This window comes from Thalassophryne amazonica, chromosome 16 (assembly GCF_902500255.1).
Source record: "Thalassophryne amazonica chromosome 16, fThaAma1.1, whole genome shotgun sequence".
Classification (NCBI taxonomy): domain Eukaryota; kingdom Metazoa; phylum Chordata; class Actinopteri; order Batrachoidiformes; family Batrachoididae; genus Thalassophryne; species Thalassophryne amazonica.
This window is the reverse complement of record NC_047118.1, coordinates 49,153,293-49,176,932: the sequence shown is the minus strand read 5'-3', so window position 1 is coordinate 49,176,932 and position 23,640 is coordinate 49,153,293. Positions and strand designations below refer to the sequence as shown.

Below are 23,640 nucleotides of genomic sequence, written 5' to 3'. Positions count from 1 at the left end.
AGATGGCAGTCTGTACACTGCCGTCGGCTTTTTGGTGAAAAATGGAATGTTCCACCTTTCACCTCATGAAATATTCTTACCATTGCACTTGCAAACATTCATTATTTGTATTCTAGTGGCATTACCCAGTCAATTGGACAAATAATGAATGTCACATGACATGGGATCCACCAATCAAATGACAAGAATCTGTTTAGTTGTCATACAGCTTAGCCTGTACTATATTCTAGCTTTGCACTATATTCTTTGTATAGCTCACCCACAGCCCAGCAGGACATACGTGTTCTTACTTATGGTAAACAGCAGCTGAATTGTTAAACACTGTTTAATCACCCAACATGTGAATCAGTGCAGTTTGGAATTCATTATTTATCTTCTGTACCTGCAGCTTTGTGGTGGTGGGGTCCATCCGCTGGTTTCCTGCTTGCCTACCTCCCAGCCATAAACCTCACCATGCCAGCCTCTTCTCCACTTCCTGCCTCTGTCCCAGTGTCAGATCCACAGACTCTGCTGAAACCGACTCCAGCATCTTCGTTCTCACAGGCACCAGTAAGTACCATCAAAGTGTTAGTATGACACAGCAAAGTGTTGATACGAGTTCGACAGGATGTATCTGGCAGTTAAAACTTTTTTCCTTCATAATTACATTCCTGTCTTGCACACATGCATACAGTTTATTATGCAGAGAATCATTTCTGTTTCACACCTGCAGCATCATCAAAATATATTTCTGTTGTCATTCTTTCATTTTTGTTGTCCTCAGTCAGTCCTTCCTCCTGCAGTGGCCTCTAGTTTTGACATGGAGCGTCTGGAAACCTTGGAACGTCAGCTGGCCGTGCTGTGGGAACGAGTCCAGCAGGGTGATCAGAAGCAGGACCAGCAACACAAGAACCTTTTGGGTCTGTATAGCAACCTGAAGGAGCAGCTCCATACTCAGACTGACAGAGACAAGCTGGGACTCTGGGTGTCATCCTTGCTGGAGCAGAGAGTCAGTGTGCTGCGAGGAGAGCTGGAGCAGGAAAACACACTCAGAACACAGGTAGCAGCTTGAGGATAAACACTCTTTTTCCTGTGATGATTTGTTTTTCACCTTTTCTGTCTCGCTTTTCCCTGCAGGCTGTGGAACAACAGAAGGAGCAGCAAGAGAGTCAGGCAGCACGGCTAGCCGAATTGTCAGTCCTGCTCAATGTTTTGTCTACAAAGACTGAGGTACTTCAGATATGTGGCTTTTCTGTTCAAAAATAACTTTTCTACAGATTGCACGAATAATCTGACATCAGTAATAAAACAAAAAAATATTACCAAAGCTTAAAATTGAAGCAAAACTGTGTTGTAAAACATAAGTCAAGCAGGCAAGTTATTAAAATTCCATAATGTGCAGAATGGATGAGTAAAACCGTAGGTCTATCACTGTATTTTCCAGAATATAAGTCACTTTTTTGTTTGTTTACTAGTTTGAGCGGTCTTTTGACTTATGAAAAATCACACGTTCATTATTATGAATAACGAGCATGTTGCCTGTGGGGATCCATGGGCTCTAGATTGGGTAGTGTTTTTAAATAGGTAGGATAGGGTGATAATAAATTATGCAAAGTTTCTATAATGAGTTGGAATGGCATGTGATTCCAGAATGTTTTTAGAACCTTTGACATTAGACCTCAACAGTTTTTAGAGGAAGAACTCAACCCTTTTATTTCCTGACAATTATGTAATTTTTTATGTTAATTTACTATCTTAATGTATTTCTAAATTTAGATTCTTTTCATATACACACTATTATTATTATTATTATTACTTTATTATTACTTCTGTTTTGTCATTTGATTTTTAAATGGATCACAGTGGAAATAAGTGTTTTCACTTTCTTCTCATCCATTTTTAATGTATTTACAATTAGATTATGTACTTGCATTGAACTTACTAAATAAAATCACAGATACACGCATACGCATACACAGATGCCACTTCGCTTTTAATGTATAGATGATTTACCGCCCCATGCTAGAATGGCTTGAGTCCAGAATGTAATTGTCAACGTCCATTGTTCAGTGTTGTTAACTAATAACCCTAATTTCTCAAAAAAATATTAGTCCTATCAACTTTCCGTTTTCGCAGTGTTCATCCTTGACCCAAAATACATAAGCATACCAAACGGCAGCTCTCCCCAGTTTCTCAGTGATCGAGGCAATACCCACGCACATATATGCACACATGCACATAGAGGCCACTTGGCTATTAATATATAAAGGAATTACTATTTATCTAGGTGTTTCCCTAGATAGCACTTAACAAAATAAATGGGAATAATAAAAATGCACTCCAACAATGCAAAGAAATTCCAAATTAAAGAGCTGGTTTACAGTTAAAAACAAACAAAAAACAACACAAATGGACTCGTGTCTTTACTGTAGTTTTCCAGTGCTGCAGACCACCAATCCATGTGCATCTGATCATTTCTTTTGTCCATTGTACATCAAATAACATCCAATACATTGTCTGTCTGCATGTTTGTCTCCATAGTAGTTTTTGTAAGTTATGGAAAAATAATTTCCCCTGTGGTATTTTGGGTAGAGTGCTGATGTTTTATATGGCCTTTTGTTTAGGAGATGAAGCTGAAGCAGCAGCAGTACGAGCATGAGAAAGCAGAAAGAATGAAAGAGGGCATCATTTCAACATCACCACCACCATCTGTCAGGTACTTTTTTTTTTGTTTTTTTTAATTTGTGGGAAAGTTTCTCAATATTCTCTAGAGTTGATGCAAAAGAAACAACACTCTTCAATTTGAATATTAAAAAAGTAAATGAATGGAAGATGATGGTAACTTGTGTGTTTTCTCTTTTGTTCAGTTTGGGTGTGAAACAGGACGACCATCATGCTTTGCTAGCAGATGTGCAGAAGATTGAGAGAGAGTTGGCTGAAGTCAAACAGAACTTGCAGGGTGTGTTGGGATGTAAGGGCCACTGTGAGCAGCTGGGCATGCTGCGGGACACTGTAAGTGACACAGGATGTAATAGTTCTCCTCTCTTTATTGTGATGGTGGTTTCAGGCATGAGAATTTCGGGTTGATCTGCAGATCTTGGAGTTTGCTTGAGGCTGGTGTCCTTTCACAATTCCGATCTTTGGTATGAGGGACCTGTACAGCATAATCCGGTGCTGGATAAGGCACATTTTTATTGGTTGGCATAGTTCGTAAGTCTGCAGTTGGTGATTATTTTCATAATTGATTGATCAATCTCTCAATTAATCGTTAGGTCTATAAATTGTCAGAAAATGGTGAAAAATGTCTATTATTGTTTTCCAGAGCCCAAAATGATGCTTTTAAATAGCTTTTGTCCACAACCCAGATATATTCAGTTTACTGCAAGATAAGAGTAAATAAACTAGTAAAATACACCAGAAAGTATTCGCTTTCAAGAAGACAAAATTGGAGAATTTGGATTTGTGACTCAAAATGATGAATCAATTATTAAAATAGTTGTTTATTCATAATAATTTTTTTTTTTTTTTGCAGTTCTAATAGAGTTAGGCCAACCTTCCACCACGATGTCATCTCAAATGGTCGCGCTTAGATGATGTCACCTGCAATTGGTTGAAATGCAACAGTGTTGTCCAGTTAAAATGTGCATTATCAGAATATGTTACACAGCCCCCTTGTATCAGTTGCTTTAATAAGCAAAATGCGCATCTCTGCTCGCACTACGCATTATGGGATTCAATAGCATTTTGGCTACCAAGCGAACCTGTGTAAACATGGTAAAGATAGCAGAATACAATATAATAGTAAGTGATCATTGCAGTTTAGATTAGTTTAAAAGGTGGTACGTCGATGAATTGTAACTTTATATTCTCCTGGTATGAAATATGGTGGGGGGGGATTCTGTCCGTTTTCGTTTTAGTGCGATATCTCAAGAACCAGTTGACCAATTTAATTCATATTTAGCATAAGGGTGTGCTTGGATGATCCCTTACACCATTTGAGTACTGTGACCTTGGGGTCAATTTCAAGGTCACAGCGAGATATCTAAGATATTCTCATTGCCACCCTTGTTAGTGCGATATCTCAAGAACCAATTGACCAATTTAATTCATATTTACCATAAGGGTGTACTTCGATGATCCCTGACACCAGTTGATTACTGTGACCTTGGGTCAGTTTCAAGGTCACAGCGAGATATTTAAGATATTCTCATTGCCACCCTTGTTAACGCCATATCTCAAGAACAAGTTGACCAATTTCATTAGTATTTAGCATAAGCGTGCTCTTGGGTGATCCCCGGACACTTTGAATTCCTGATTTGTGTCCACCAGCAGGATATGTCATCTCCCGATGACTCTTATTTGTAAGGCCTGAGGTTTTTGTGATCATACGTTAGCATACTTCTCGGTAACTGCAAATTAGTCTTTTGTTTAACCGCTGAAGAAGAGGTGGAGCAAATCAGACAAGATTATGAGGACTTGTTGTGGTTAATAGAATTGTTAAACCCGACCCACTGAAACTGATGGAAGGGTTGGCAAAAATGCTGGTGTTAAAATGTGGCTCCATGCATGTATGCAGATACAACCCCTGGCAAAAATTATGGAATCACCAGCCTCGGAGGATGTTCATTCAGTTGTTTAATTTTGTAGAAAAAAAGCAGATCACAGACATGACACAAAACTAAAGTCATTTCAAATGGCAACTTTCTGGCTTTAAGAAACACTATAAGAAATCAGGAAAAAAAATTGTGGCAGTCAGTAACGGTTACTTTTTTAGACCAAGCAGAGGGAAAAAATATGGACTCACTCAATTCTGAGGAATAAATTATGGAATCACCCTGTAAATTTTCATCCCCAAAACTAACACCTGCATCAAATCAGATCTGCTCGTTAGTCTGCATCTAAAAAGGAGTGATCACACCTTGGAGAGCTGTTGCACCAAGTGGACTGACGTGAATCATGGCTCCAACACGAGAGATGTCAATTGAAACAAAGGAGAGGATTATCAAACTCGTAAAAGAGGGTAAATCATCACGCAATGTTGCAAAAGATGTTGGTTGTTCACAGTCAGCTGTGTCTAAACTCTGGACCAAATACAAACAACATGGGAAGGTTGTTAAAGGCAAACATACTGGTAGACCAAGGAAGACATCAAAGCGTCAAGACAGAAAACTTAAAGCAATATGTCTCAAAAATCGAAAATGCACAACAAAACAAATGAGGAACGAATGGGAGGAAACTGGAGTCAACGTCTGTGACCGAACTGTAAGAAACTGCCTAAAGGAAATGGGATTTACATACAGAAAAGCTAAACGAAAGGCATCATTAACACCTAAACAGAAAAAAACAAGGTTACAATGGGCTAAGGAAAAGCAATCGTGGACTGTGGATGACTGGATGAAAGTCACATTCAGTGATGAATCTCAAATCTGCATTGGGCAAGGTGATGATGCTGGAACTTTTGTTTGGTGCCGTTACAATGAGATTTATAAAGATGACTGCCTGAAGAGAACATGTAAATTTCCACAGTCATTGATGATATGGGGCTGCATGTTAGGTAAAGGCACTGGGGAGATGGCTGTCATTACATCATCAATAAATGCACAAGTTTACGTTGATATTTTGGACACTTTTCTTATCCCATCAATTGAAAGGATGTTTGGGGATGATGAAATCATTTTTCAAGATGATAATGCATCTTGCCATAGAGCAAAAACTGTGAAAACATTCCTTGCAAAAAGACACATAGGGTCAATGTCATGGCCTGCAAATAGTCCGGATCTTAATCCAATTGAAAATCTTTGGTGGAAGTTGAAGAAAATGGTCCATGACAAGGCTCCAACCTGCAAAGCTGATCTGGCAACAGCAATCAGAGAAAGTTGGAGCCAGATTGATGAAGAGTACTGTTTGTCACTCATTAAGTCCATGCCTCAGAGACTGCAAGCTGTTATAAAAGCCAGAGGTGGTGCAACAAAATACTAGTGATGTGTTGGAGCGTTCTTTTGTTTTTCATGATTCCATAATTTTTTCCTCAGAATTGAGTGATTCCATATTTTTTTCCCTCTGCTTGGTCTAAAAAAGTAACCATTACTGACTGCCACAATTATTTTTCCTGATTTCTTATAGTGTTTCTTAAAGCCAGAAAGTTGCCATTTGAAATGACTTTAGTTTTGTGTCATGTCTGTGATCTGCTTTTTTTTCTACAAAATTAAACAACTGAATGAACATCCTCCGAGGCCGGTGATTCCATAATTTTTGCCAGGGGTTGTATTTCTGAATATTTGATTGAAAATGATGAGAGTACTCTTAAAATGACTCCGCAAGGACTACAAGGAAGGTACATCTCCTCATTGTTTACAATAGCAACGTGCTGTTCACATCATATAACTGGCTGTGATAACTGTAAGTGACAAACTTACTATTTTAATGCATCTCTTGCGCCTTTCTGTATTTTTCTTTCTTCATGGGAAAGTTGTGTAAAATGAACCGTGTTGTGCATGTGCATTCCAGATCTTTATGCTTACAATTATGAATATCACACTGGCTTTTATGCGACCTTTCAAGTCTGTAATAACTGTTTGCAGAGTCAGCACGCATAATCATGTTACTTGGGTTTAGTCGGTGCTTGGTAGCCAAAAAAGAGAGAGGCTCAGCGTTCGAGCATGCACAGTCATGATGCGCACTTGGCTTATTATGGCAAGACAGTCTTCCCGTGCAAACTTGCAAATCTGCCAGGGGTTCTCATGTCTGTGTTTTATAATGGTGGTCCAAAATGATGTTATATTTTTATCTTTTATGTTTCCTAGATATCAGCCCAGGTGTCCTCGCAGGTACGCAAAGAGCTGCATGCCCTGTTTTTTGGCAGCGACAGCTCGGGAGAGGTACCTGAGTCTCTGATCCACTGGCTGTCTCAGCGCTACGTCAGCACATCTGACTTGCGGGCGTCACTGGCCTCTCTGGAACACAGCATCCTAAGGAACATGTCACTGGAGCTGAGCCGAGCTCAGACCTTGAGTGGGTCTGGGTCCAGAGCTGAGACAATCGTCCAGACAGTAACCGGAAGTGTTCAACAAACTGCTGCTGCTGAAGGATTGACAGAAGAGGTGATGAACTGTTATTTGCTTCTTGCGATGCCTCAAGCTGAGCTGCAGTATCAAGCCGGTCACAGCATTTTGTCTGAAAAGTGTTAGAAAAGCTCCGATGTTAGAAAAGTTCCATCCTTCTTTAAGGCCACCTGTCCTTAACAAGTTATTTCATCCCCTCCCAAACTACTGAAATATTTCTAAGACAGAAATTACACACAGTACTATGAACACTTATATTACAGAAAACATTAAAGAAAACTTATATTCACAACATATTTCTCTACTTTTTCTCTGTCCCAGCAAGTGAACGTAATTGTCCAGAATGCATTAAAGCTTTACTCTCAGGATCGAACGGGCCAAGTGGACTACGCCCTGGAGTCTGGAGGTACGAACCGAGCCTCACATCAACGCATGTCCATCCTGAGCTTCTGTGGAGGTCTGTAGGTGAACCCGTAATAAGCAGAAGGGATTAGGAAGCTAGGTGTTCCATAACCGAGTACTGCTGGCTAATATGTGACTCTTACGTAATAGATCATTGTAGGCTTTAGCCAGGGTACGGGACAATAGGGTATTAGAGGCAAAAGCTCCATTGTCAAGTGTCTGCTGGCCTAGATAGGAAATCGACTTTACAGTGCAACAAAAGGGGCACACATGCACAAATAGGTACCATGTTCTTGCCTGTCTGCACAGTTTGTTAGAGTATAGAAATTATTTTAATTGTTAATTTACTTTAATAAAATAACTTCATAACAGTTCAGTTTCTATATTAAAATAATTATTGCTTATTGACACACTGATCGGTTGGGGATCCCTGCAGTGTGGCTGTATTTTCTCGTGTCTGTTGTATAAACAACCATTTGCGGTCCTTGAAATCTGTATTCAAGTATTTTCAAATGTTCTTTCACTTTCCATTTAGAAAGTGAAAGCGGAAAGTACTGTAACCTCTGTTCCACAATGACTTTGTGACCTTTCAGGAGGCAGCGTCCTCAGCACCCGCTGCTCTGAGACACACGGGACCAAGACGGCCCTCATGAGTCTGTTCGGTCTGCCACTCTGGTATTTTTCACAGTCTCCTCGTGTTGTCATTCAGGTGAACCTCAGATTTCTAAAACTTCAATAATTTCATTAATAATTAAACTGCTGTTATGATTATTGTGATAACACCAATTGGAAATATATATATATATATATATATATATATATATATATATATATATATATATATATATATATATATATATATATATATATTTAGAATGCAGCACTGCAGCAAGTGGTAGCTAACAGGCTCATTAATGTTATTGGTGTATAACTACTGTAATGTATAAGTACTTGGAGAAAATTGCTTCTTGTCACCACTGGACAGGTGAAAATGTCATTAGAAATGTATAGTTGCACAAACTGTTTCCATGTAAAGCTAAACCATTGCGTGTTTACCTCACTAAATGCAGCGCTGCCAACCGTCCCGCATTGGGTGGGACAGTCCCGGTATTTTCCCCCATGTCCCACATCCCGCATGAGTGTGTGTGGGACACCCAGTAGTCCTGTAGTTGTGTGGGTTCGGGCACACCCCCGGACCCGCCTAGTTATGCTTTGCTATTTATGAAGGATTTTCCAAGTAATCAAAGCACTAAACAAAGTAAACTAATCATAAAATAATAAATGGCAATAAAATGCAGCAATGCACAAAAATCCAAATTAAAGAACCGATAATACAGAGAAAAGGTTCAACTTATACTCCAAAAAATACAGTTCTGCTTATGGTCATAAAATTGGCAATGTACTTGCTGTCACAGTTATTTTTATGATGCACAACACAACAGGGAATATGCGCTATTATCATATGGCTACGACACTACGCTCGCTCTGATTGGCTGATTTCCGTTCTGATATTTTCCCATACCAGACCAGTTACTGTGGCAGTCGGTACAGAAGTATCACAATTGTTTCAAACCAGACGGCTAAAAACACGATTAGAAAACCCAAGTCGGACATGAACGTACTCCAGAAATATCTAAACAGCATCGGGAAAAAAACACACCCAGATTGAAAGCTTACCAGCTAACGACCGGACTATCTGTTAGCAAATTCTTCATGGAGGTGAAACGAACAGTTCTAACTATAAGCCATCAGCAGCTTTCATATTCAGGTGATACCCTCAGTTTGCGTGTTTTATAATGGCCATATGATAAGCAAATTATTAACCTTGCTTACTCGGTCTGTACGGAAATATTAGACCTCTGTGTTTTTTTGCATGGACCTCGCTAACGCTCCGTCCGTACTATCTATACGTCGGTCTGATATTTTCCCATACAGACCTCGCGCTCAGTTAATAATCCTTCAGTATGCTAAATAGTAAACTAATACACAAAATGGTCCATCCAAATTTTGGGAATCGGGCATTGTTCAGTACTAGCATCTTGCCAAATATGAAGGAAATCTGAATGGTTGTTGAAAGGTTCTCTGGATGGATGTGTAATAAGTGATAAGTGATCCCTTGTAATTGTTCAACATGTTGTTTTGTAACATTTAGTGGGAAATTCTACAACCACCCAAAGGTAAAATATGCAGCATACAAAGAAAATTAACATGAGTGGATTTCACTGTAAATAAGTCATACTGTGGTCTGTCATCCTGCCCTTGACCTGTTGTTAAATATTTCACAAGTTAATGATTAATTAGAAGTTTGATCTAGGGCGACAATATTTAAATGCTTAGATAACGTGGTGAAATTGTGTATTTTCTCTTCAGCCCCAATTACTTTGCTTGAACCACATGATGTATCCCTAAATTATACCAATGGCATTAGGAGTGAAAATTGAACGTTTAATCAAAGAGATCTGACAAGATAGTTACCCCATGAAGAAGGTTCTTAGCCTCTATGCCTAAAAGCAGCCAAAATGGCATTTCTTTTAGCATTTGGCTTCATGGCTAGTGGGTAGTGCTATTCCAGGAAGAAAAACAACAAAGTAAGTGTCCGTTGTTTCTATGAAGCACACTTAAAGGTTTCTTCCTCTTCAATCAGCCTGATGTGTATCCCGGGAACTGCTGGGCATTCAAAGGCTCCCAGGGATACCTGGTGATCCGGCTGTCCATGAAAATCCTGCCCACCTCCTTCTGCGTCGAGCACATCCCCAAGACACTGTCACCAACTGGAAAAATTACCAGTGCCCCACGCAACTTCACTGTTTTTGTAAGAAACATGAAGACAAAGACATATGAGCAGAAACATGGTGATCAGTGATTTTGGGTGTACTTCCGCTGGAGTAATATATTTCCACTGGTGCTTGTTTATGAACAGGGTCTAGAGGATGAATACCAAGAACAAGGGACGCTCCTGGGGTCCTACATCTACCAGGAAGATGGGGAGTCACTGCAAACTTTCCCTGTTGTGGTAATGAAGACCACACTACACAAGACTGGAATATGTTTAACTCCCGAACCCAGTGTTTCCCCAATCCTGGTCCTGGTGACCCTAAGTACTGCACATTTTATATGTCTCTGTGCTATTCCTGCAAAAGAAAAAAGAAAATCAGTTGTGTACTCTTCGACAAACACAAAAAGTGCAGTAATTTGGGTCCCAACGACCAAGATTGGCGACACACTGTTCTAACCTGTTGGAAATTACTTGAGACTGAACACTTTCACCCCCTATAAAGTCAATATCTGCCAAAAGATGCTGATTATTTTTGCTCCTGTCTTTCAGGGGAATGATAAGGCCTTCCAGATTATTGAGGTACGAGTGTTGTCCAATTGGGGCCATCCAGAATACACCTGTCTTTACCGATTCAGAGTCCATGGGAAACCGCACCCTGAGTGAGGCAGCCAGCAGCACTCACAATCATACCAAGACATATCAGACTATCTGTACATAGCACTCACCAGTTTCCTAAAAAAACAAAAACACAAAAAAGAGGCAGAGAGGACTTGGGAATCCAAGTGGATCTTTTGGTGTGAAAGACTCAAAGACCTGAGATGATCGTTTGGTAAAAGGACGTACTCAGACTGATTCTGTAGTACCAAAAGAATTGGCAGGATTTGTGTGACCGCCGATGATCACAGAAGAGGAATGATGGAATTAGTCCTCCAGTTCTTTGTTAAATGTGTCATACACTGATCAGGAACCTGAAACGGGATTACGGAGTCGTCTCCACCATTTTCTCACCTACTACAGCTCTGTTCTCTCTCATTTTGGTTTTATCGTGTGTTTTTCTCCATATATGGGCCTGCTGGATGTTCAAGATCAAAGCTGCTGCATCCGTGTTAGTGATGCGGTCCAGGCTTTATTGGTGTCATTGCAGATGTTTGATGTCAATAAAGCCTGGACAGCATCATCAACAAAGGTGCGCGGGTTTGATCCTGAACATGTAGTAGGCCACCATATGCAGGCTTCCTACACTTTTTCACTACATTCAAAGTTGATCCTTACTTTCATCATGCACCCACAGAGGCTTTGGGGTTTGGAACTGAAAATGCTAACCTAATATGAATGTGTTTCTAATGCGAGTTGTACTTTACAGACACAACACTATATATAACCACTGACCTGAACTCTGCGTGGCTAAAGAATGGAGGTTCTTCAGTTCGACAAAATAGATCAACTAACTATGAATGAACTTAAGTCTAGCATGCGACTCTTCCATAATTCTACTCTAGGTTTTTACACCTCAGACTTATGAAAATATAACCTCCCAGAAGGTTTGGAGCCGGTGCCTAGATCTCAGATTACCCCGATTGATGCGAAAAAGGTAAATTATATCAAGATTGGTGTACATAAGTATGCAGCTTCTCAGTTTGTCAGGGGTGGATTTTGGGCTTTCAAGATGGCCCATCTCCAAAATCAGTTTTAAACATCCCCACCTCACATGGGCTGTTTGTATTCTGATACCCTGAAGGAATGTAATATGTATATATCATTGTTAATAGTTGGTTCTTTATAATATTTGCTTTCTTTAATCAGTGTTGCATTACTAAAAAAACAAACCCTATTCTGACATCATTATTGTATGAACACCATTATTTTTGACTTTTAGTCATTGCATTGGTTTGTTTTGAGAAGCTGATCATGTCAGCAGACGCACTGTATGTAACATGTTATTGGAGAAATATTTTTGGCACAAGCCTTCACTAATTGTTAAAAAAATGAGAGGATGTCATCTGTTCTGATCACACAAAGATTACTCTAAAATGTTTCATTCACTGATTTTATTTATTTAAAAAGTTGATTTTTGACTGCAAGGTGTTAGTTACTTCAGTGTATATATTGTCAAAAGCTAATCAGTGCATTTTGGAAACATTGGATTTTTTTTTTTTTTTTAAGAAAAACGGCTATTTTTGTTCAGTCATGAGATGACAATTGTTTTGGAAAATATTCCAATAAAGACGCTTTAATTTTGAAGAACTTTGCCTGAGTGAATTGCAGCGGTTTTGTGGAAAATTTTATATTTGCTGGGGTTATGTTTTTTGTTTTTCTTCCTGTGCTCAACCAACAGAGGTATAATCAGAAATCTTCGGCAGATTTTTTGTGAGGTAAGCAAAAATAATTCCGGGGGTGCTACAGAACGTGATAAGAGATGACATTTTAATGTTGAGATCACCAAAATTTCAGATGTTCTCTGACCCTTGGATTATGTCTCCAGACACTATCCCCAAAGTCAGCTCTGTTTGGAGGTAAGGGTTGGTAGAAGGACGTCGTTCCTCTGATGGCAGCACCTACTAAAGATTATTTATAGATTTTTAAACAAGTGAGGTCAGAGGTCGTGAAGGTGTTTATCAACTAAAAAAAAAAACGTTTTCTATCAGTAAAAGTTTAATTACATCCTACATGTTTTTCAGTAGTGTTGGGTAGCAGGAAGAAACATAATAATAGCCAATACTGTTGACCAGAATTATAGTTCATTATAATCACAGACTATATCTGCTGCCCCCTAACGTCCAAAGCAACGCATTTAAAAACTCGGCAAGTCTGTTGCCATGGACACAGCTGCGTCATGATGACAAAGCAACACCTGCCTCAAGAAAACTAATCTGTAATAAAACACGATGTAGATTAATAATCCGTGTTTTTAGTTGCTTGCTCGTTTGAGTAGTTACTAGTACTTGGCAACCAAAGAGCAACTATATAAACAACCTCTGACAGAATAATGACGATGCCAGTCGGTGCCAAAAAGTCACTGTGGGAACAAGTTTGTGAAGGTAAGCAATTTATTGTTTACTTTTAAAGGAGTCATACGTTTTTAGGTATTTGGACAGTGACGCGTTTGTAGTTTTCTCTCCACAAGGGGAAGTGAAATACAATGACGCCGAAAGATACGTTTTTGTTGAACCCCGTGAATTAAAGCTGAAGGTCTATACGTACATTTTGATTGTTTCTTTTTAGCGCCATTGAGGTAGAAGTAACTACATGCTAAAAAAAAAAAAAAAACTTTTCAAATGCTTAAAAAGCCATGTAGCGAAGCAGATATAATATTTACAGAGGAATCTTTCAAATGGTGAAACAAGCACCAAATTTGGCACAAATACTCCTTTAGACTTTACTTTTATGTACGACTAAGAGCACGTTAACCACCTAAATTTTCAATAGGCAGCTAGGTAGGGGTCAATTGAAGAATTACACGGGTCAAAATTTTAAAATGCTCCAATTATATCCGATTAAGTGTGACGTAACGCATCATGTGATTTTCAACTTCCGGCTCCAAACAAGCGTGCTGTCATTGAGAACTGTACTGACTGAGATGATCTGATCAGGCTTCACTTACACCGCTGCACACGGACAACAGCATTAACATCGCAACATAAAACTTTTTGTATATTGTGCCTAAAACTCTCCTGGATATATTAACTGGGTTTTTAGACGTTGTTACTGCGTTTGTTTTATGTAAAAATGTCAGACGCTCAGGTTGTTTCTCCATTATTTTCAATGGGAGTTGCTGCGATCGCTTCCTGTTCATGTCGTTCGGGGAGAAAGTGAAGTTTGCAGTTTAACGTCCTGTTTATTGTAATAAATATTTTTTTATTAACAAACAGACATGTATATATTACCTGTGCATAATAAAATATGTAAAGTAAATGAAAAATAAGTTTTATTAAGTGTTCTGACCATAGAACCAGACGAATGCGGTTAACGGAGGTGGAGGCGGGACGGAGGTTTGCGCACACTGTAAACACACACTAAACTTAAACTGTAAATCCTTAAAAGGATTAAACAGACGTAACTTTAATTGTAAACATGGAGGTCTTTGGGCCCGGAAACAGATTTATCACGTGATGCGTTACGCCAGTTTAATAAGGCATAGTTTGGACTATGTGTGACTGAATGTTATGGGGTAAAAACAGCAAGAATAGTGACAAAGGTCAATTTAAGTTTGTACAGGGGCCAAAAGTTAAAGTTGCTCCAATTTTGGTTTAAAAAAAAAAAGTGTTTTTTTACACCCCATAACTCCATAACATTTAGTCCAAACTATACCTTTTTGGAATCTTTATGTTCAGACAAATAATGTGGTGTAGTTTTCAATATCATTGGAGCATTTTAAAATTTTGACCCCTGTGTAATTCTTCAATTGACCCCTACCTGGCTGTCTATTGAAAATTCAAAGGCCCAGTCTGTGTTTTTTTTTTTTTTTTTTCTTCCAAAAGAGTAATGTCTAAGGGCCCCTTCACACATAGTACGAATAAGTACAAATTGGGGCGAATTACGAAAACATAGAGCTGACCGGCAGGCGTGAACGAACCCGCTACCACGGTTTCGTGCACGTGGGAACACAGTGCGAGTAGCTCCAGCATGTGTAACCACATCGTGCAGCTGCTGTGGAAAAAAAAAAAAATTAAAAAAATGCATGCCACCCATGGGATTCGAACCTGTAATTTCCAAAAGTTCTGATTGTCAGCCAGGAACTTTACCACTGAGCTACCATCACTGTCCTATAAAAGGTCTGGGAAAATGTGTGATATCAAGAAGGACATGGACGTATTTAAAAAAATACAACCACACACCATATTAAAAACACCACATTTTATTGAATACCTCTTATCAAGCAGTCAGTACACGTATGACCCGTCTGTTCCTCTGTAGATGACCCATGGTCACAGATGTACAGTCATAAAATGATATGAATGAGAAGCAGGGTGCTCTTATCACGTCCACATCTGCTGCCGGTGTGTCCAGCTGGCCCTGCACGCATGTCTGCTCGACACACGTGTCTTGTGGACAGTGCCGCAGGACAGTCACAGCGTCATGTGGAACAGAGCTCACGTGGGTGACGTGACATTCAGATCGCCTACTGCGTGTGATCTGACCGTCCGTTTCACCTGGGGTAGCCTGTCAATGTGTGCGCTCGCTCGCTGCAGCCCATTGCAACAGTGATATGTTTTTATGTATGTCCACGTCAGGACAGCAAGCAGACACAAGCACGTCACAGTGGACAGTTAGTTCATGTCCGTCCAAACATGGTACATGTTCTCCAGCTGGGATGTCCAGAACCACAGATCTCCACAGCTGCTCCTGTGGGCGGACACACCCCCTGTCAATTCAGCGACCACACTGTGTCTGTTTGCAAAGCCACATGCATGGGGGCACTTAGACAAATTTTACATTCAGCTCGAAAGTGATTATCTGCTGACTGTTGTCATGCTAATAGTGCGAATGGCAACACATTTTCTAAGTGCCAAGCACGTGGTGTTGGATTTTTGTGTTTGTCTTGTTTCAAATATTTTTTATTATGAAGCATAAGAACAGCAATAATACAAAATTGGTATGGAATGGATATCTTGCTTCTTTTAACAATATTATGCCAAAGAACAAACAGAACAACACAACAACAGACCCGCAACAGAAAATAACATCCACAAAACCACCAACAACAATAAGAGAAAAAAAAAAAACCACCCATCCCTGCAGACTGCTAGTTGAAGGTCTTATAGATTACTGCCAGCATAATGAATTCTAACCATTCATCTTTCCCATAAATTAAATCACTGGACTCCTGATCCTTTCAAATTCCTCCAGTCTGTCATTAAGGATATAGCGAATTCTTTCCAGTTGTAGGGTATCAGTCAGTGTCGCAATCCAAACTTTAAAATTCTGTGCCCCTTTATCTTTCCAGAGCAGAAGAATAAGTTTCTTCGCACAAATAAGGCCATATGACAGGAGATGGTGCTGTGCATTCTGTAGGTTTTTAGACTTATCTGATGTACCCAGTATAACCCACAGTGGGTCTGGTTTTATCTGAACCTTAAAAATCTGTGAATAGAATGAAAATACTGCAACCTAAAATTCCTGTAGCTTAGGGCACAGTGCATAACTATGTAGTAAGTCTGCATCCGCTTGGTTACATTTTTCACAAATTGGCGACATATCAGGGAAAATTTTATGCAACCTCTCTTTTGAATAATGCAGCCTGTGCAAAATCTTAAACTGGATCAAACAGTGACTAGCATTAAGGGAGCACATGTTAACATGTTTCAGATCCTTATCCCAAGTGTCTTCTGCTATTTGCATCCCTAATTCCTTTCCCCAGTCCTTCTTTATACCATCCATATTCACTTGTTCATATTCTTGTAAGACATCAGATATAAATGCAATTGCATGCTTTTCTACTGTACAGTCCTTGAGACACTGGTCCAACTTATCAGGAAATGCAGTCTCAAAATTCTCCAGGTGAGTCTTTACAAAATGTCTGATCTGCAGGTATCTTAAGAAATCAGACTTTGACAATCCATATTTCTCCTGAAGCTGCTGGAAGGATGCATACAAATTCCCAACACAACAGAGTCCAAACTCTTTCCACTGCTTAAAGGCTCCATCCATAGTTGAAGGGATAAATGATGGATTTGCTGAGATTGGCAGTGTAAAGGATAGGGCTCTAAGTTTTAAATATTTTGCTATCTGTTTCCATATCTGAATGGTACTGTGTATAATTGGATTATAGTTATGATTTTTTTGAGACAAATGGGAGACATTACGATAGCCTCTATCGAGTAAGGAAGACAATCCTCCCGCTCCATATCCAGCCACCCAGAGAGCACAATAGTCTCATCTAACCAGTAGGAGACACAACGAATGTTAGCCCAGTAATGGCACATAAAATCCGGGAGAGCCAACCCACCATTTGTCTTATGTTTGCACAGATGCCCATTTCTGATCCTATGGGATTTATAGTTCCATATAAACGGGAGAAATAAAGAATCGAATTTCTTAAAAAAGGTTTTAGTAAGATATACAGTGGCTTGCAAAAGTATTCGGCCCCTTGATACTTCACACATTTTAATTCATTCATGCCATTTCAAATACAAAAAGTAAATCGGGCTTCTCAACATAAAAATTTCTAAAATTATCTTTCTTGAACTCAAAGCAAATCTCTATAACCTAACATACATTAATTAAAATATTAAAGCCAAGATGATGGGTTGCATAAGTAATGGCCCCCTTTGGTATAATACCTGTAAATAATCAGTTTTATTGCCAGTTTTCTTTATACAAGTCAGGGGATGGATACATGAACATTTCCAAGTCATTGAATATGTCTTGAACTTTATTTACATCAGTTATGAAGAAATGCAAACAGTATGGCACTTTATGGTAAATCTGTTGAAGTAGACAGTTCTCAAAAACTAAGTGTGCAAGAAGGAGAAGAGAGAGAAAAGGCACCGACACACCCAGACAACCCAGAAGAAGTTATAGGCTTCTGTGGCTGTCATTAAGAAACTGTGCATAGTGTGTGTTTTGCATTTTGTATCACCACAACAGCTTCATGATGAAGTGGAGCAGAGAAGGATTTTCTTTCACCAAACATCAAATCTAGGTTTGCATCCCAGATATACGAGTACCTTCTGGCAAATTGTAGCTGAACTTTCAGCTCTTCTTTTTAAGAAAATCCTCCTCTATACCACTTCATCATGAAGCTGTATAACTGTGTATACAAAATGCAAACCATACACTATGCACAATTTCTCCAAGCCTATAACTTCTTCTGGGTGTCTCCGTGGCTTTCCTCACTCTTCTCATTCTTGCAGACTCACTGGGTTTTTGAGAACTCTGTATGCCACACAGATTTACCATAGAGTGCCATACAGTTTGTATTTCATCATAAGTGATGTAAAGACAGTCTAAGACATATTCAGTGACTTGAAAATTTCTGTGTATCCATCCCCTGAATTGTTTGACTTTATTATACCAAATGGGGCCATTACTTATGTAACTCATCATCTTGGCTTTTATATTTTTAATTAATTTATATCTTGGTGTAGAGATTTGTTTGACTTTGAGGATCGAAGATCACGGCCATTCATTGATGGTTTTCCGCCTTGCCGTTTACGTGTAGAAAGTTCTCCAGATTCTCTGAATCTTCTGATTATATTGTGGACTGTAGATGATGGGATCCATAAATTCCTTGCAATTGAACATTGAGAAACATTGTTCTTAAACTGTTTTTTCACACAGTTGTTCACAAAGTGGTGATCCTCACCCCATCTTTGCTTGTGAACGGCTGAGGCTTTTGGGGATGCTCCTTTTATACCCAGTAATGACACTCACCTGTTTCCAACTAACCTGCTCACCTGTGGAATGTTCCAAACAGGTGTTCTTTGAGCATTCATGAACTTTTCCAGTCTTTTGTTGCCCCTGTCCCAGCTTTTTTTGAAATGTGTTGCAGGCATCCATTTCAAAATGAGCAAATATTTGCACAAAAAGTCTATCAGTTTGAACATTAAATATCTTGTCTTTGTGGTGTATTCAATTGAATATAGGCTGAAGAGGATTTACAAATCATTGTATTCTGTTTCAGGTTCAGATGACTTTATTTGTACCCGTAGGTAGATTTGACCTGTAGCAAACAGAAAAGGGCGTCTATGTTAGTCAGACACAACAATATCAATGAGAACACTGGAAACACTAACAAAGAACATATGTAAAACAAAAGTATAACACAGACACAACCGGGCACTGACAAGCTTACTAAACCACTAAAAACAAGCATCAGGAGAAACCACTAAAAGATGGCCAGCATAAAAATTGATGTGCAAAGCAAATAAATACATTAATAAATATATAAATATGTGCAAACCCTGCAAAGATTTGTTCAAATGCACAATTGCCGCTGGAACAAAACTACTCCTGTAGCGTTTTGCCCTACACCTTGGGACTTTGAACCTATGGCCAGAAGGCAGGACCTGAAATTCGTTACCCAGAGGGTGGGAGTCATCAATTGTGATGCAGGTGGGTATCCGCTGTAATTGTTTGGTGTACAGGGACTCTAAACTCAGCTGTGACTCACCAATAAGCCAACTTGACCATTTAATAATCTGACCCAGTCTGTTCCTGTCCTTCAGTGTCAGACTGCCAAACCAGGCCACCAAAGAAAAAGATAAAACAGATTCAATAAAAGCACGAGAAAATAGTGTTAGCGTGGTTCGGCCGATGTGGAAGTAGGACAGCTTCCTGAGGGAGAACAAACGCTGGTGACTCTTCCTGCACACTGCCTCACAGTTTGCCTCAAACTTTAGCAAATTAATGATAGTCCCAAGGTATTTATAAGTTTGTACAATTTCAACTGGTTGACCATTGATTATTGTGTTGTCAGGTGTGCTGGCATGCTTCCTAAAATCAATGACCATATCTTTGGTTTTTAATGTATTGAGCTGAAGATATGAGTCCTCACACCATTTAACAAAATGGTCAACTACAGCACCGTGGCTGCTGTCATTGTCCCGCAGCAGACTGACAATCACTGTGTCATCCGCGTATTTTAAAATTAGCCTGTTTTTAAAAGTGCTCTGACACATATTGGTTTTTTATTTACATTTCACACAACATCCCAACTTCATTGGAAATGGGGTTGTATTTTTTTGTTAAAGGGGTGGGTGTTTATAAGCTTTTGCTTCTGCCTACTCCCTTTCAGGTGCATTGTTGCATTGTTGGATTGTTTTCTTTCTTTGTAAGCTTCTTGTTGTTTTGGATCTGTGTGTGCCGAATAAATTCATTCATTCATTCATTCATTCAAACCAAAGCAAATCTTAGCTTGTTGCGGTCGTATATGTTTATTTTTATTTTTTTTTAGCCTTAAATTTTGTTCACCTGGAACACTTTGAGGTTGGGCCTAGTATACTCCAAGTGGCATAAGTCTGACATCCCAGTTTCTGGAATGCAGCGTGAGTCCTTCGTCTCTACATAGGAGCAGCCCCTCCCCATGCCATGGAAGCTGCCATGTTGATACAGTCGCTAGTAGTGTAACATTGTTATGCAGGGCGCCAGTACAAATATTTTCCTTGGGCCCCCTTCGACCTCTGCACACACTGTCTCCAAGCAGAAGTTCACCCAGCAATTACCATCCTGCAAACCAGCCTTTGATCAGTACCATGGACAGCAGCTGCCTGAATGCCAAAGTTATCAATCAATGCAACTGAAAGAATTTACACAGCAAACATCTGAAGTATTTTTTTTACCAGCTTACGCAAATCAAACACATAGCTTATCCAGTCAAAGCACAGCAACTCATCAATCAATCAATCAATCAATCAATTTTTTTATATAGCGCCAAATCACAACAAACAGTTGCCCCAAGGCGCTTTATATTGTAAGGCAAGGCCATACAATAATTATGTAAAACCCCAACGGTCAAAACGACCCCCTGTGAGCAAGCACTTGGCTACAGTGGGAAGGAAAAACTCCCTTTTAACAGGAAGAAACCTCCAGCAGAACCAGGCTCAGGGAGGGGCAGTCTTCTGCTGGGACTGGTTGGGGCTGAGGGAGAGAACCAGGAAAAAGACATGCTGTGGAGGGGAGCAGAGATCGATCACTAATGATTAAATGCAGAGTGGTGCATACAGAGCAAAAAGAGAAAGAAACAGTGCATCATGGGAACCCCCCAGCAGTCTACGTCTATAGCAGCATAACTAAGGGATGGTTCAGGGTCACCTGATCCAGCCCTAACTATAAGCTTTAGCAAAAAGGAACGTTTTAAGCCTAATCTTAAAAGTAGAGAGGGTGTCTGTCTCCCTGATCTGAATTGGGAGCTGGTTCCACAGGAGAGGAGCCTGAAAGCTGAAGGCTCTGCCTCCCATTCTACTCTTACAAACCCTAGGAACTACAAGTAAGCCTGCAGTCTGAGAGCGAAGCGCTCTATTGGGGTGATATGGTACTACGAGGTCCCTAAGATAAGATGGGACCTGATTATTCAAAACCTTATAAGTAAGAAGAAGAATTTTAAATTCTATTCTAAAATTAACAGGAAGCCAATGAAGAGAGGCCAATATGGGTGAGATATGCTCTCTCCTTCTAGTCCCCGTCAGTACTCGAGCTGCAGCATTTTGAATTAACTGAAGGCTTTTTAAGGAACTTTTAGGACAACCTGATAATAATGAATTACAATAGTCCAGCCTAGAGGAAATAAATGCATGAATTAGTTTTTCAGCATCACTCTGAGATATTGCGTAAATGCAAAAAAGCAGTCCTACATATTTGTTTAATATGCGCTTTGAATGACATATCTTGATCAAAAATGACTCCAAGATTTCTCACAGTATTACTAGAGGTCAGGGTAATGCCATCCAGAGTAAGGATCTGGTTAGACACCATGTTTCTAAGATTTGTGGGGCCAAGTACAATAACTTCAGTTTTATCTGAGTTTAAAAGCAGGAAATTAGAGGTCATCCATGTCTTTATGTCTGTAAGACAATCCTGCAGTTTAGCTAATTGGTGTGTGTCCTCTGGCTTCATGGATAGATAAAGCTGGGTATCATCTGCGTAACAATGAAAATTTAAGCAATACCGTCTAATAATACTGCCTAAGGGAAGCATATATAAAGTGAATAAATTGGTCCTAGCACAGAACCTTGTGGAACTCCATAATTAACTTTAGTCTGTGAAGAAGATTCCCCATTTACATGAACAAATTGTAATCTATTAGACAAATATGATTCAAACCACCGCAGCGCAGTGCCTTTAATACCTATGGCATGCTCTAATCTCTGTAATAAAATTTTATGGTCAACAGTATCAAAAGCAGCACTGAGGTCTAACAGAACAAGCACAGAGATGAGTCCACTGTCCGAGGCCATAAGAAGATCATTTGTAACCTTCACTAATGCTGTTTCTGTACTATGATGAATTCTAAAACCTGACTGAAACTCTTCAAATAGACCATTCCTCTGCAGATGATCAGTTAGCTGTTTTACAACTACCCTTTCAAGAATTTTGAGAGAAAATTGAGAGAACTCATACTCGGTATAATCACTCAGTGGCAGATATTCATCATTTAATGACACAGTGGCAAAGGTGGCAGACATTAGCACAGCAGGTTAAAGTGAGTGCACCCCAAAGGGTAACAGTTAATATAATTACATTTCTGATGACGATCATTTTATTTTTAACACAGTCAATGGAGGATAACAAAGTGAATGTTGGAAATAATTTAATCCTCTCCCTCCCAACTCTTCTGTACTTTGCTGCACGGTGAAACCGTCTGATAAAACCGATTAAGTTGTGCACATATCATTCATCACAGAACCTACTGTGGACAAACTGTATCTGCCTGAATTACCGACCAGTTCCCATTTAAGTCAAAATGGGAGGCTTGCTAATGTCAAGACATGAAGTTTGTAAAATGTGTAAAAAAAAAAAAAAAGATTATAATTTTGCCTGGGCTGAAAAGGATTAAAAAGAGGCTTGGGAGGTGCCTTTAGTTCTGTCCCTTAGTGCAGCAATTCACAAAAGAAATGTTTGGCTCAAGGAAAGAATGTAACGTTTTACAGATTTCCCAGGCATGAGCACCAACAAATGTTGGTTAAAAGCTGTCCACGGGAATGAGGTAGAAAGAACATCTTTGAATCCCCCCCCCCCCAAAAAAAAAAAACATTGAAGTGTCTGCAGTGAACACTTTTAATGGTGCATTTATGAGTTTAATTCATGTCTCTTCTATTTTTCAAAACTAAAATCACATTTTATTTTTCAAAAGAAGACAGTTGCTCTTGTTTCAGACTCCACTGCAAAAATGACACTGACTCATGTCTAATTCGACATGAAATCAAACTGCAGCTGAAAAAGTGACACATTAATTATTAATAAAGCACTCCACTGCTAAGGAGCTAGTGAGATTAAATGAATGATCACATTTCTTTTGAAGAAAATTCAGCCTTTTTAGTTGGCATTAGGTAGACTTTGCATGTCCAATGTCAGTGGCAAATACTCCCCTGATGTCTTTTGTCCACCCACTTATCCTTTTCGCACAGACAGGAGCTAAACACACTCCTTTTACAGTGTAATTTTCAGGCTCAGCAGTCAGTCCTTCTTGGTGTGAATCATGGAATGTCCCCTTCATACAACCTGCAACCTCACCACTGGATGACACTAAATCCTGTCCGCTGTAGTTTTAAGCGGAATGGCGCTTATATTCAGAAGTAGTGGTGTCAGCATGTTGCACACGTCACAGACTAACTTTGTGGGTGTGGACGTTCAAACAAGGTGTTTTACTGCAACATTTTTCAGATGCACTGACATCAGCCTGTTAATTTTTAATATGAAACACCAACCGTAGCTGTCTGTAAACTGTAGACAGACTGATTTTACGCAACACAGCCCTTAAAGGGT

The 23,640-nt window shown here is 39.4% G+C and overlaps 2 protein-coding genes across 9 annotated transcripts in view; both read left to right on the top strand.

The window, feature by feature from the left end:
• The window catches only part of LOC117527207 (SUN domain-containing protein 1-like), a 76,700-nt gene extending 64,241 nt beyond the window's left edge, over window positions 1–12,459 (top strand). For all 8 annotated transcript variants that reach the window (XM_034189427.1, XM_034189422.1, XM_034189420.1 and 5 more), the window contains 11 exons: window positions 389–549; window positions 764–1,039; window positions 1,117–1,209; window positions 2,604–2,695; window positions 2,847–2,991; window positions 6,783–7,079; window positions 7,362–7,446; window positions 8,036–8,151; window positions 10,087–10,254; window positions 10,363–10,455; window positions 10,768–12,459. In XM_034189427.1, coding sequence (XP_034045318.1) covers window positions 389–549; window positions 764–1,039; window positions 1,117–1,209; window positions 2,604–2,695; window positions 2,847–2,991; window positions 6,783–7,079; window positions 7,362–7,446; window positions 8,036–8,151; window positions 10,087–10,254; window positions 10,363–10,455; window positions 10,768–10,881 — 1,640 coding nt within the window. In that variant the 3' untranslated portion in view covers window positions 10,882–12,459. The remainder of the gene's footprint in view (window positions 1–388; window positions 550–763; window positions 1,040–1,116; window positions 1,210–2,603; window positions 2,696–2,846; window positions 2,992–6,782; window positions 7,080–7,361; window positions 7,447–8,035; window positions 8,152–10,086; window positions 10,255–10,362; window positions 10,456–10,767) is intronic.
• A 477-nt stretch (window positions 12,460–12,936) lies between these two features.
• The window catches only part of iqck (IQ motif containing K), a 57,540-nt gene continuing 46,836 nt past the window's right edge, over window positions 12,937–23,640 (top strand). Inside the window, exon 1 of the mRNA XM_034189405.1 lies at window positions 12,937–13,256. Coding sequence (XP_034045296.1) covers window positions 13,205–13,256 — 52 coding nt within the window. The 5' untranslated portion in view covers window positions 12,937–13,204. The remainder of the gene's footprint in view (window positions 13,257–23,640) is intronic.